The sequence below is a fragment of the Natator depressus genome, chromosome 15 (assembly GCF_965152275.1).
Source record: "Natator depressus isolate rNatDep1 chromosome 15, rNatDep2.hap1, whole genome shotgun sequence".
Taxonomy (NCBI): domain Eukaryota; kingdom Metazoa; phylum Chordata; order Testudines; family Cheloniidae; genus Natator; species Natator depressus.
Genome location: NC_134248.1, coordinates 9,953,364 through 9,967,356, shown reverse-complemented (window position 1 = coordinate 9,967,356; position 13,993 = coordinate 9,953,364). Strand labels below are relative to the sequence as shown.

Below are 13,993 nucleotides of genomic sequence, written 5' to 3'. Positions count from 1 at the left end.
GATTTTGCAAAAACTGCATTTTCCGTCAAAAAAAGAGTATCATTGTAAAATTCTCAACCAGCTCAACTTAACTCACCTCCTGTCCCAACCCCCAACCCAATCATGAAACTCTGCTGCTCCCCCTTTGGAGACTAGGTTTTTTGCCATTCCCCCAAACCAATCAAATCCTAGTTGGTTTCTGGAAAGACAAACACAACAGCTAAGAATGTGAACTAGTTTTATTCATCAAGTTTGTCCAATAAAAGCACAAATCCTCTTTGGGAAAAAGGTTCCAAACATGCACACATTTTGAAATATCTCAGATCTGTCAGTTTGTCGTCTACGAAGCAACAGCTGTCCATCACTAGTGCAGATACTGGCAAGAGGCTGTTTAAAGAGCAGTAGTTCAAATAAGGACAAAGATGCACAATTGGTATGACTATAGAGTTGCATTTGAATTGAAGAGGAGAAAAGATTTTTGATATGGTCATAAATATTCCATCTCTAACATATAGCAAAATAATAATAATAAAGAAGACATCCACTTTGTTCTGTCTGATATACAGATAAACAATATTGGAGCACGTAAGACCTCTATAAAACCTTGGTGAAACTGTGGGCTGTATTGGATACTTATTGCTGAGGGGGAAGTATCGAAGAGAGAAGTTGGAGCTATGGAATTATCTACTCCAGTTTCAGTAAGACTAGCTAGGATCAGAGCCCATGAGCAGTTTGTAAGGGGATTTCAACCACTGCTTGGACCTTGCTATGGTAAATTCTCTGCCCCATGCTGGTCAGTGTCAGCTAACGGAGAAAAATAAGTGACCCATAATAGCGAAGTGCAGTTTGGTCTCGTAATTAAGGCACTTAACTAGAGGTCAAGAGACCTGGGTTCTATTCTTGGCTCTGCCAATGACTTTGAGTATGACCTCAGGCAAGTCACTTTGCCTCTGTTTCACCTCCCATCGTTCATCTGTCTCGTCTATTTCGATTGTAAGCTCATCGGGACAGGGACTGCCTACTACTGTGTGTATGTCGAGTGCCTAGCACAACAGGGCTCTGAGCTCTCTTAGGCCATCTAGGTGCAACCGTATTACAAAGAACAACGTTAGTAATGATACTGGATACCTACAGCCAACCACCTTCTCCCAGCGCAAAATCAATCTGATTAGAACAAGAATATATGTGTGTAAAATGTGAGGAAACAGGGCCCTTTAAGAAAATATCCAATGTACACTTCCATTCAGCTAATGCAATCACATCTGGAATTGGAGAGAAATCTTTTCAGGGAGGGAGCAGGAAGAAAGGGAACGGGGAAGACACTTTAAGCACAGGTTGCTTCTTGGCTGTCCATTGGGATCTCGTTGCCATAGCTGCTGTCTCCGTACTGGCAGTAGGGTGGAATCTGTGGTGCTTCAATAATCAGCAGACCCTCTGGCGATAAGGAAGCAAAAACTGTGACAGGATCCACCTCATATGGGAGTCTAAAAAGAGGAATGGAAAATTAATGGGGCTGCCAATCACTTTTCTTCAGTGTCCACTACATTGCTTTCCCCTGTAGTTTTCAGACAAACACTTGTGGTAGGAGAACACTTGAACCTCTCTGGCCACTCAGTAACAGACTTAACAGTGGCAATTTTGCAAGAGAAAAGCTTCAGAAACAGACTCCAAGGAGAAACTGCTGAGCTTGAATTAATATGCAAACTAGATACCATTAACTTCGGTTTGAATAGAGACTGGGAGTGGCTGGGTTATTACACATATTGCATCTATTTCCCCATGTTAAGTATCCTCACACCTTCTTGTCAACTGTCTAAATGGGCCATCTTGATTATCACTACAAAAGTTTTTTTTTCTCCTGCTGATAATAGCTCAGCTTAATTAATTAGCCTCTTGCAGTTGGTTTGGCTACTTCCACCTTTTCGTGTTCTCTGTATTTGTATATATATCTCTTCTTACTATATGTTCCATTCTATGCATCCGATGAAGTGGGCTGTAGCCCACGAAAGCTTATGTTCAAATAAATTTGTTAGTCTCTAAGGTGCCACAAGTACTCCTGTTCTTTTTGCAGATACAGATTAACACGGCTGCTACTCTGAAACCTGTCACTTGTGGTTGTTACCTGTGTTGTATTTTCCAAACTGGGCTTTGTGGCAATTCCATTTTCGCATCACAGCATGCTATGCTCCTACATCATTACTGACTTGTCCATCCTTCGTATTTTCCACTGGTAAACACTGCCTAGGAATAGCCAAAATGGCTGCTGGAGAACACAGCTGCTCCATAGAAAAGCAGGTGCAAGTCTCTCAATAAATTGACTCTTAAGCATAGACAGATAGTTCAGCTGTAGGGACCATCAAGTCAAGTAAAATGTCTCCATTACTCAGGGTTAACAAATATTGAGGCAGGGTCACTTTTTGCTAATAAACAGCAATTAAATATTGTGGGGCACATTTGAGTTATTGAGAGGTATATTTTTCTTGGCAAGCTATCCTTATACGGTATTGCACACACCAGTGGAAATCTGCATTCGTGGAATGGGTCTAGCCAGTGTCACTTTCAGAGAATACGGTCACTAATAAATTGGACGAAAGGTGGTTAGGAAGAATGGTCCTGTGGTTAGTGCACAGGACTGGGAGTCAAGAGTCTTGGGATCCTTACCCATCCCTGGCACAGACTTGACTGAGTCTCTTAAATAGATCGCTCTGTGCCTCAGTTTCCCCATATGTGAAATGGTAGAGATATTATTTACATACATCATGGGCTCTTATGAGGCTAGATTGGTTAATGTTTGTAAAGAGAACCCTACATGGAAAAAACATATAGAGATGTACAAAGAATTATTTAAATCACATTAATAAACCTCAAGCAGATCCAGAAACTCATTTACCTGCACGGAGACTTGGTAATGCCTTGTATTATTAATTATTATAACTGTGCATGTTCTGTGTATGTTTAAAGCCCTCTCTTTTCACTACAAGGCTCTCAGTTTAATCTCATCTGCAGATATGTTTGACTGGATGCCACTCACAGCTTATGCAGTTTGAGCTTCTGCAAAGCACAAGCAAATCATCTTATGTCACTGCCTGCGTCATGGCAAAAAAAAAACCCATGCCCAAATAAGGAGCCTCTCTGACTGGTTACTAAGTAGCTTGCCTGGGCTGGGCAGGGTAAATCTGCTTTCATACTGTTGTCTCCCACCTCACCCAACCAGTTTGCACTCAGGCAGGCAGGCTTGCTTGCATTTAGCATCTGGGCAGAGACGCCTCTGTGCAAAGCTCGGTCCGATTTTGATTTCCAAAGAAATCCATCATTCTAAATTCTGCGGCTTGGACCCTCACTTGCTCTGCAGCTTGGCTCACCATTTGCGCCAGTGCAAAGAGGGGGTGTCACGCATTCACTGTGACTGGGTAAACTCTGGCATTCACTGTGCACTGGGTTCAAATGAGGGAGCAAGGTGCAGGACAATGGTAATTGGGCCCTGGGTGTCTAGTTTGGGGGGCTTGGCAAGGGAATGGCCACAGAGCCACAAACCTAAATCCGCTCTGACCGGGGAACACACGTCCCCCAGAGGCTGTGACAGCCCACGGACACTGCTAGTGACAGCAGCACAGCCACTCCCTGCGACACGCCTGCATTCGAGGCGGGAAATCCTGCCTCCAGAGCCCCACTCGGCTGCTTTGCTCCTAGTCCGGTTACTCAGGCTTAGCACTGGCTGGGCAGCACTTGGCTCTGCATGCACCAACACACCGACTGCTGGGCAGGGAGCAAGTCCGAACAAAGCAAGGGGCCTGACTTTGATCTCACACAGGTAACTCTGCTGACATCAATGCTTTTACTCCTGACTTACACCAGTGCAAGTGACAGCAGAATCAAACCCAGGGTGTCACCTCTGGCATGATGCTGCAGAAGACAGGCAAGGAGGGTCGGGGGGGGGGGGGGGATGGGGGGGCGCTGTTCCATCACAGCTGCACACACAGGGAGGAGGTCTGGTAAGGTGATTCTGAGATTTGAGGGCAGGAATAACATTTTTTGTTTTTAGGGGTGCAGGAGGGAAACTAGTATCCCAGCACAAGAGGATCTCATTTCACTGGTGGCCACACTGACTGTCCTGACCCATTTGCATTATCCTAAAAAAGCTCTTCCCTTTACCAGTTCTTAGCAGATAGTTTCACCAGGCAATAAGGCGGGGCCTCTTAAAGGAAAAGTCAATGTACCTGCTACTTCTCACTTGTTGCTAAACAAACGCCCTGGCCCAATTGAAAAGTGCAGGGCAAGTCATCCAGGGCTTTGGTCCCAGTCCAGCCGAGCACCTGAGCACATGCATAACTTTAACTACGAGCTGCTCCACTGACCATTATTTAAATTATAAACATTCTTAAGTGTTTTCCTGGCCTGGGGCCTTCGTTTCCATTCTGGGCCCTTTTTATTGTCTTGTAGAGAGTGAGAAATTTTTGTGAGTTAAAAAATAAATATCTAATGCCAATTTTTTTTTTGAGTCTGAGTATCTTTTCCCTGATAGTTTTGACTTCTCCCACCTTTCTAGTTTTTGGAGGTTGTGACATTTCCTTTCTTTCCCCCCCTTTCTCTTTATTTCCCCTAATATGAACATTCCAGCCAATTCCAAATATATAGTCACAATAATCATAGTTAGGATTATGGCTGGGTAAGTGTTAAGAAGAGATCTTCTGTTTTGCCTTAGTCATGCAATATTTATAAGCAGCACGAGCTAATGAGACGTTCGCCTTGCGTTACAGAACCACCACAGCCAGGAACATCACAGGAAATAAATCTGTCAAGTCCTGCTGTGAGCTGGGAACGCCCACCCTCTGTAACCCTTCCCATTTGTCCAGCCTTGTTCCTCTCCAACCTGCCCTGTCCAGCTTTGACTTTCCTGGCAATGGAAAGGATATTTGCAAAACATTTTGTGACATCCAGGTCTATCCCTGTCTATATTCTACAGAAGCTTAAGGTTAAATGTACGGATTAAGGTAAAACACTGACACCCCACCCACAATATGTGCCTTTGTGGTGGGAAAGAAACTGTAAGGTAGTAGAATTAGAACTTGGAATTGTCTGATGTTTGTTGATTTCCAACACTTGGCCCTGCTATAGAGCATTTTGCCTATAGACCTTAAAGTGCTTTTCAAAGCTGGGTAAGGCATTACTCCTGTTTTGCAGATGGGGAAACTGAGGCACAGAGAGGTTTGGGTTTTTTTTTTTTTTAAGTGACACAGCAAGTCAATGACAGAGAAGGGAATAGAATCTAGATCTCCTGCCACCCAAGAGTAATACAAATTCAGTTTCCCCATTAACATGCATTTCCTTGAAATAGACACAAGTTTGCAATCAGATTTGAACTGCCCTGAAGCGGAGGGAAATTTGGAGCTGGGTTTTGATTTGACCTGTTCTCTAAAAGTCAGCAGTGAATTTTAGGAGCGTTTGGGCCTGGGGGCTTTGTTTGGAATCACATTTCGCCTCACTCCTGACTCCACCCCTCCAGGGGTAAGAGAAGAATTTGTTGTCTTTGGCTTCTTTTCTAAGACTTCCGCTAATGAGCCTGTTTTTGTATGGACACCTGTTCCGCAGGAGCTGGCTGGAGACATGGCGACGCCTCTCCCTCATTTCACCCTGTGGAAATACCTTTCCCTGCGACTATCAGGCTGGGCTGGATTTGAACTGATGAGAGGCAAGAGCATTGCCATCAGCTGTGCAGTCTTGTGGCTTTAAATTTCAGAGAGAGTTCTGGAGTGTGAATCATTCACACAGGGACTTAGGTGGTTTTTGTTTTTTTGTTATTATTACTCATGTACTCATAAATAGTTCAGAAATATTTTGTGGAGTCATTGGTCCAAATTCACTCCTGATGTGACTCCGCTGAAGTCAATATGATTACACAAGGGTGAGCTTGGCCCCCGCAATCTCTTGCGCCAACACAGACTTGGGCTTGTAATAACAAACCCGGAAAGAATGTGGTTTGTGGGCAGGGAATTCAACACGCTTCAAACACATCTCACTGGTTTCTGTTTCCCATCTAGCTGCACAAGAAGCCAGACTTTATGGCTAAGGTTGTCAAAGCTGTCCAGGGGCTTTAGATATACAACTATTAATTTCAGTGGGAATGCTGACTCCAAATCACCTAGGCAGCCTCAAAAATCTCAGCCCATCTGTTGATGGAGTCAATGCTGGGGGCATCCTACTGAAGGGGATGCAATTGATGGCTTCTTGCAGGGCTGACCTCTATACTAGGGAATAATTTCAGCATTGGTCTCAATATTTACACTCAGGTTCAGTAACTGACTCCAATGTCTGCACTTGCAGGCCACCCTTTCAAGCTAGTGAGGTTACCAGTTTCCCCAGGAGTACACACCTAGTAACAAGACTTTAGCATCCATATCAACCTCATTTGGATGTCAGGAGGATGGGTGTGCATTAGGGGCACAGTCTGCCCACGGGCCAATCCCATTATAATCAATGGGACCCAGGTCATCTGAGAGCAGAACCTGGCCGTCGGTGGATCACAGGGAGCTGAGGGAGAGTAGCTTGATTGCTTGCTCAGAAAATCATTTCATGCTCTCAAAAATAAGAGACTGGTCATCATTCCTAAGTCCTGCTCTCCTCTGTGGAGTGAGAGCCCCATGTGGGCAAGCCCCATAAGAAAGAACTGAGAAACCATGGTGTATATTGTACATACTGGATTTTCTTGGTGAAGTTCTTGGAGACTATTCCTCCTTCTTCCTGTTGCTCTTCATGTTTGCCTAGAGGGAACGGGAACACACAACAACATTGTCTCACAGGGCTGTTTTACAAACAGGCAAAAAAAGTTCTACTCAGTATCCCCCCCACACCCACTCCATGTTCAAATCTCCCTTCACAGTTTGACCCAAGCAAAGCTCCTGCTTCTGCAAGAGCCGCCTAAAAGAAAAACAACATGGGGAGAAGCTGATGGTGAAGGAACCTGCAGTACTAAGCCCAAAATTTAACAGCAAACAGGCACCGTTGGAGAAGGAACCCTGCCTTCTGCATCTAGGTTAGTGGGCCTAATTCTGCTCTCCCTTACACTAATGTCAGCTTCAGTGGAGTAGTTCCTGATTTACAGCAATGTGAGAAGATACTCAGGCCCCGGTTCTCAATGTCGAGTCGTAAGCAGATGTCATGGGGTAAAGACTGCCCTACCCTTTTCATAATGCTAAATGGGAGGGGATCCTAGCCAGATTGGAGGGAGGTTCCAGGGAGGTGGGTAGGTATGGAAGAGGTTGAGGAGCACTGCTCTGAGACTACCCTTGCTGGAAGCCTAATCTTATTGGAGCCAAAAGCATGTGGACATCCAGGTTCTAGATGGGTCAAATACACCTCTATGTACTACAGATCCAAAATAGGAATAGGCTAACTGGGCTGTGCTCTCGAAGGCCCTGTTCCTGCACCAGTAAAACCAATGGGAGCTTTGCTATTGGCTTCAACAAGTCCTGAAATGTCCCCGCTCCAAAGTTCTCAGCGTCCTAGAACTGATCAGAGCCATTAGAAGGTTTTGTGGCGAGAAGGAATGGAGGTGGTGGACGGTGACAAAAACCGTGTGTTAAAGAAGATACTTAGAATGAGATACTTAGGGTAGCAAGGTGTTCACATAGCAGAATGAGACCGTCTGAACAGCTGGAGGTTGGGACAGATCAATAAAACAACTAGAAAAATCTATTTAGAATTCATAGGCAAGAGAGTTTAAATAACTTGAAGCACTGGCAGGTGAGGCCTTGGTGGGTTCTGGTTGGCTGACGCTGCTGGTTGCTTAGTATTGCTGTAATGAGCACAGAGCCCCAGACAATGGGGATAGTTCAAGACTATCTTTGGGGAAGCACCTGAACTTCTGAGTGCATGTAAGAGTGGGTGCAGATCCCACAGCAGCTGAAGCATGTCCTGTACCACCCCTATGCCCATCAGATTATCAGCCCGAGAGAGTCTCCTACCCAGTGTTATGGAAAATGGTCATGAATCCAAGTGTGATACAGTGTGGGAGATTTAGAGAAGTAGCGGTAGCCGAGGAAGTGAGGCTACATATTGTGGAGGACTATGACAGTCCACACCTCCACCTTCTTCTATTTCAACTCCTTCCTGAGGGGTAATCTCCCCCAAAAGGCCTTTGACCCCAGTCCCCTAACCTCCCAGCAAGTTGTGCATGCCAATACATGTGATTATGTCTCCCTCTACTGGCTGGTCCTAGAAACTCTATAGCAGGCAGCTTCTTTCTATGCTCTTCCAGGTCTTCCTCCTGACCAGACTCTCTCTTAGCTCGTGGAGCTCCCCTTTCAGACCAAGTGGCGAAGACCTGTGTTTTGGGTGCTGAAGGCATGGAATGACCATGGGAGATCTATCTGTATGTGGCCATGGTTTGCTATACTCACATCAAAATTGAATGAAACATGGAATTAACAAGGTGAGCTGAACTTCCCTGCTCACTTGGTCATCCTGGTTTTGCCAAGCCCGTGTGTTTAAAAATCATGAGTCCCCCCAAATCATGACATCGGCTTAACAATCATGAAAAAAATGCCTTCTGAGTCTTTAGGGTCACACTTGGGCCACATTTTCACACTTCACAGCCAGGAGGGCTAGACAATTACCTTTATTGTGTAATGAGAGCTGAGAGTGTCACTTGATCCCATGCCTCCAGGAGCTGGGGCTTTAAGAAAAATCACTAAGTATCATAAGACTCCCAATAAAATCTCAGGAGGTGGCCACACTGTTGCCCCCTTATTTGTCTGGAACGTATCTGGCACACTTTGGGTGCTCCTGAGCTATTAATAACAGACAGATAAGCACCCTCTGCTACATAATGCTCAATAGTCTAATTCAGCAACTACAGGGTTAAATTCCGGAATGTAGCACATGGCTTAATTGGAACATCCTGTGTTAGAGACCAGTGCTAAGGATGAAACATGATTGCTGCTTGTTCTGAGACAATGTCTCCAATTAAGCCTGGGGCGTGTCTGCAAAGCAACAGAATGGCAGAAAACCCTGGGCTTTATTTCTGTGTTTAAATGCAAGTTTAAAATCCAAGTGGATGCTCTGAGAGTCTTCATTACATGGCAGATGTATAGATCAGAGGCCTCTGATAAATATACTGCAGTATAGATGTGGAATAATAATCAAATAGACCTGATTGTGATCTCACATCTGCATAAATCAGGAGTGACGTGAGTAACATTAGGGTGGTGGCATACACCCAGCGTCCAGAATGGAGCTGGATGAAATTCTTCAGACAGACAAAAAACTCTCTTCACTGAAAGATTCAGATTCAAGTTGACCTAAACATTTTGTGAATTTGTGTAGAATTCACTGTTTCAGTCACTCCTCCCCCCCATTCTGAAAAAAATCAAAATGTTTGGTTCGGCCATTATCTACAGCAAATGTCTGGATTCTTTTTTAAATTTGAAATGATTTTTTCTTTCACATTTTTTGATCATTGTTTTAAATGTACAAAAATCCAAAAATAAAAAAAAATTTTGGTTTGGCCCAAAACGATTCCCCCGCCCTCCACCCCCACTTTTTCGGTTTGGCCAGTGAGCCAAAAATAATCAGTTCTCTGCACAGCTCTAGCTAGTCCTGAATCAGCCCCCAGCTGCGTCTGCTGACCCAGTGGCAGAACTTGCCATAAGCCAGACATGATCAGTTCCCAAACACAAGGACGAGCCTTCTCCCCCAGGGTGCTCCCAGAGCAAGGCGCTGATCAGAACGGGCGGCATTTTGTTTGGTTCATCCGGTCCAAAGCTTATTTGTCACTTTAAAAAGAGAGTTCTCCCAGGTGCATCCCTGCTCTAGTGCAGGAGTCCCTTCTGGAAGGGGGAAAACCTTTCCGCTTAGTTACCCTGCTCCTCTGGCAAGACTTAGCAAGCAACAGCTCTCTCCTGCTCTCCCTAGCCTTAATCCTGGTTATGGTCACTTTTGCTGTGGTTTCCCAAAACCTTTGAGTCATAGAAATCCAAGCCTGACGAGATCCAGAAGGCTGCCATAGTCCATCCCTCTGTCAGGATAGATTTTCCCAATACTTTGCCCACTGTAGCTTGATGGGTCATTGCACTCCAATGTTTTCACATTGTTTTGCTGCATGGCCAGTCTCCCTCCTGACACTTCAGACTGAAAGCAGATCTTTCTGGACTCCTGCCATGCCAGGAGCGGCCTGGTCCTTTTCCTCCCCTATCCCCAGCATAATCCTCCAACTTCCTTCCCCAGGGGATGGTGCAGCTCACCAGAGCACTTACAGCTCAGCTCTGTGAAGCAGAGCCTCAGCTGGTGTAAACCAGCAGGGCTCTTTTCAAGTCAAAGGGGTGAAATTGATTTACAACAGCTGAAGAGCCAGCCCTGGTTCTTTTACTTTTCTTTTCTTCTGTTCAGACCTTTCCTTCCCCCTGGCGCTTGCTAGCAGGGCTGTGCAGAGAGAGTCTCATCAGGGTTTGTTTTTTTTCTGCCCGCTTTATGTTTTCCTGGTAAAACATTATTTTTAATGCTACATTAATTGTTGGGGAATCACAATAGAATTTTTATGGCCTCCTCATTGAGCGCCAGTGAATTGGCTCCATCCCCAATGTTATTGCAGGGGATGCTAAATGAATTAACGATTAGACACAACATAAAGACAGGGTTTTTTTCCTTCCCAGGTTATTTCTTTTGTTATTTCTGCTCTGTTAACCACTCCCTTTGTTTCCCAGCTTTATGTTCTGTTTCTATCACCCTTCCCTAACCCAATTGCACAATGTATGTGCTTCCCCCCTCCCCCACTTGTTAATCCTCCCTTATTTTAAAACCTCCACTTAACTCTTTCTGGTTCCTCTTCGTTTCCAGCCCCCTTCCTCCTCCTGTTCTTTTTGTCCCGTTGTCCTGCCCCTTTAGGACTTGTTACTGTTTGGGGGAGGGGTGGACAGTGGGATTATTGCAGCATTCCTGACTGCCAGTAGCTGCTGAATGCCTGAGGACGTTGTAGTGAGACACTGTCCCTTTCAAGGAATTTCCCGTTGATACCATAAACTCTGGAATGATCCATAATTAACAGAATTGTCTTGGGGCCCAACCCTGCAAATGCTCACTACTGCCATGATTGGTGCTATTGACTTCATGGGGACTAATCACTTCAGTTGAACCCAGTGAGACTTGTTTGGCATGACAAGTGTCGCCAAAGTGTAAAAAGAGGAACAGAGCCCAGGGCTCAGTCTGGGCTCACTGGGCTCTGCCCTGGATAGAGCTACCCGCTGTGTAGGATTTCATCCTGTGTCCAGCCCAGTAATCAGGCAGCAAGTTCTTCCTTTATAAATGTGAACACTCTATGCTTTTTTGGGCTGAGATTTTCAAAGTTACTTATGTGCTTTGGACGCTCAATTTCCAATCCTTAGGCAGCTTTGAAAGTCTCATCCCTTGCCCTTTGCTTAGACTTTCACCCTGTCCAGTTTAATGAAATGAATGTCCTTACTAATAACAACCTCGCTCATCAAAACTGGCAGACCATTTAAACCTCTAGGCCCTGATTCTCCTCTCACACTAGTGTAAATCAGGAACAATTCTATCAACGTCCTCTGCTGGGAAACCGGAGTAAGCAGAAGGAGAATCAGGCCCTCAAGCCTGTTAACCTCTCGTTCTCTCAGCCTGGATGCTGGGAGTAGCCCCATCCCACACATTTTTGTTTGTCAAGTTCACTTTCCCTGCCTTGGGCTGCAGTGTTTGGGGTGCAAATGCTGCAGGGGACTGTTTCTTTGTTAAAATAAAGCTTACACAGGCGTGGCAGAAACTGCTGAAAATAGTTCTTTGAACCTTAGATTTTTGTAAGAGATTTTTTTTCAGGACCTAGATTTATTTCCATTTCTCTATGTTCCTTTTTTCTGTGCTTCCCTTCCTCTTCTCCCTGTCTCTCACTCACCTGACACTTCCACATAGCCGTCCTTGGTTTTCACCGTCAGCTCCTCGGGTTTAAAGCTTTGCACGTTGACACACACCTTCCAGGGCTCCCCAGAGAAGGGAGCAGGACTCCGACCTTCAGGGTAACTGCTGAACCTGGAGCCGTAGCCAGGAGGGGGCATGCCAGAGGCTCGGGCCATTCCCGATCGCAGTGGACCGGGCCAGGTACTGGTCAGTCGTGGGCGAGCCCAGTCCAGCAAGTCTGCAGTCAGGTCCCCGGAAAAGGGGCACATTCCGAAGTCATCGTCCAGGAGTCGAGAGGACAAGCCAGGCTCTCTGAATCGGTCTCGGACATTTCGGTGCCTGGGGGAGTAATGGCAGGAAAAGGGCAGCTGGCTGTCAGCCATGATTTTCTTCTCAGTCAAAAACAACACGGAGTGAGGCCAAAACTCCCAACGTTGTCCGGCTCTAGAGCACAAGAAATGTCAGTGTTTGCTTTTGTGTTCCTTAGTGTGAAGTTTCCCTGGACTGAGTCATCCACTCCCCCAAACCAGAGTGGGGGACCTGCTGTGCTCGGATTCTGACAGTTTATATTAGTTTATACCCGTTCCCCAGAACCAACAAGATAAAAAGAAAAAAAACCAGGGCTGAATCATTCAAAACTTTAAAATGCAGGAAGCAGAGATTCAGGAGGCAGGGAGCGAGAGAAGAGAAAAAGTATCCCGTTTGTTTGAAATTCCACACCAGAGAAAGTGGGAGAGGAAAGAAAAAAAATACCTTGTTGGTGAAAAATCCCTTCGAGGGAGCGAGAAAATCCCAAACTTAAGACACTTCTTTCCTCTGCCAACCTGCCCCTTTCCCTTCCGATCCCTGGCAGGAGCTTAAATAAACGTTTGTGCTCAGGGTCGAGAAACTTCTCTAACATTCCACCCAGCTGGGAGCCTTCTATTTATATGGCGTTCGGTGCTGGGGGTTGTGCTTTGCAATCCTTGCCGTGTCAGCTGAGTATTTTAGAGAGGATGAAACACCCTTGGAGAATCTGTGCTGTGACAGCTGACCTCTCCCACTGGGCCGGGAATACTTACGTGGGACTGCCAAGTTTAGGCAGCTTTCCTCACTTGCCCCTCCTTCTGCCCTGCTCCTTCCCCGCCTTTGCTCCCTCCCTAGCCCGCAGCAGCCAACATGCTGCGAATAGCTTCAGGGCTGACTGCACACCCCCTCCGCCCCTGTCACCATTTTAAAATACCCACTTGCCCAAAAGCTTATCAGAGCCCTCACTCGCCTCTCACTGTAAGGACACCTGTTAGCAGGGGCTGGCTGAGCCAGGCACTGTACCGCTCAGCGCGAGTTGTGGCATCGGTGCCTGTATCGGGGTTAGTGACGATCTAGGGCTCTGCGCAAGGGGTCAGACTTTTAAAGAGGGTCCGTGTGTACCAGAGCAGCCCGCTGACTCAGCCCTGGCTTGGGCACCCAGTCCCTGCTACAGTCAGGGTTAGGAGAGCGATCCCCCGGGACGTGCTTCATGGCGGTTGGGAGCTAGATTGGGCCCTGGATTAGGTCTGCTGCTCCCATGGTAACCTAAGCAGCCGGCAGGGGCGTGTGTTGGGGTGCCCCCCCCCACACACAATGGGGCAGCACTGGCTGGGGTGGCTGGCCTCTCCCATTGACACTCCCAAGGCAGGAAGCTGGGGTGCAAACAGCATCTCCCCTCTCCCTTGGCACAAATCCTCCTCCCAGGGCTGCCGCAGCCCCTGCTGGCATAGGAAGCGTCATTTGTCCCCCCAGAGCTGGGGGCGGGGGGAATTGAGCCCCACTTCAGTACGCTGTCTCTGCAGCTGGCCCCGCGTACGGGTGCTGGGAGCCGTGGGGTGGGCTCTGGGGCGGTGCTGGCAGGGCATGGATAAACTGAGCACTGGAAAATCCTTTGTTCAGGCTTGTACCAGTTCAGGGCTGGTCCAGGCTCCGCTGCCGGCCCGCACCGTGTGTCCGAGGGCTGGGATGCTCACTGTGACAGCACGGGACAGCCATGGACTCTGCTCCCTCAAGCCTAGCAGGGGGCTGGGAGCTTCTCGAGCCCTGCACCCAGCCAGACAAGGGAGGTTTCGGGCTCGCCTCACCCCAGCTCCAGAACGTTACCAGA

The 13,993-nt window shown here is 46.8% G+C and overlaps 1 protein-coding gene across 1 annotated transcript; it reads right to left on the bottom strand.

Annotated features, from left to right (window-relative positions):
- Window positions 1-317: 317 nt before the first annotated feature.
- Window positions 318-12,779, bottom strand: HSPB8 (heat shock protein family B (small) member 8). The gene is made up of 3 exons (XM_074972536.1): window positions 11,876-12,779; window positions 6,674-6,737; window positions 318-1,463 (listed from the first exon to the last, which is right to left on the bottom strand). Exons 1-3 carry the CDS (start codon window positions 12,258-12,260, stop codon window positions 1,304-1,306), a joined length of 609 nt encoding a protein of 202 aa, XP_074828637.1. The 5' UTR covers window positions 12,261-12,779; the 3' UTR covers window positions 318-1,303.
- Window positions 12,780-13,993: the final 1,214 nt, after the last annotated feature.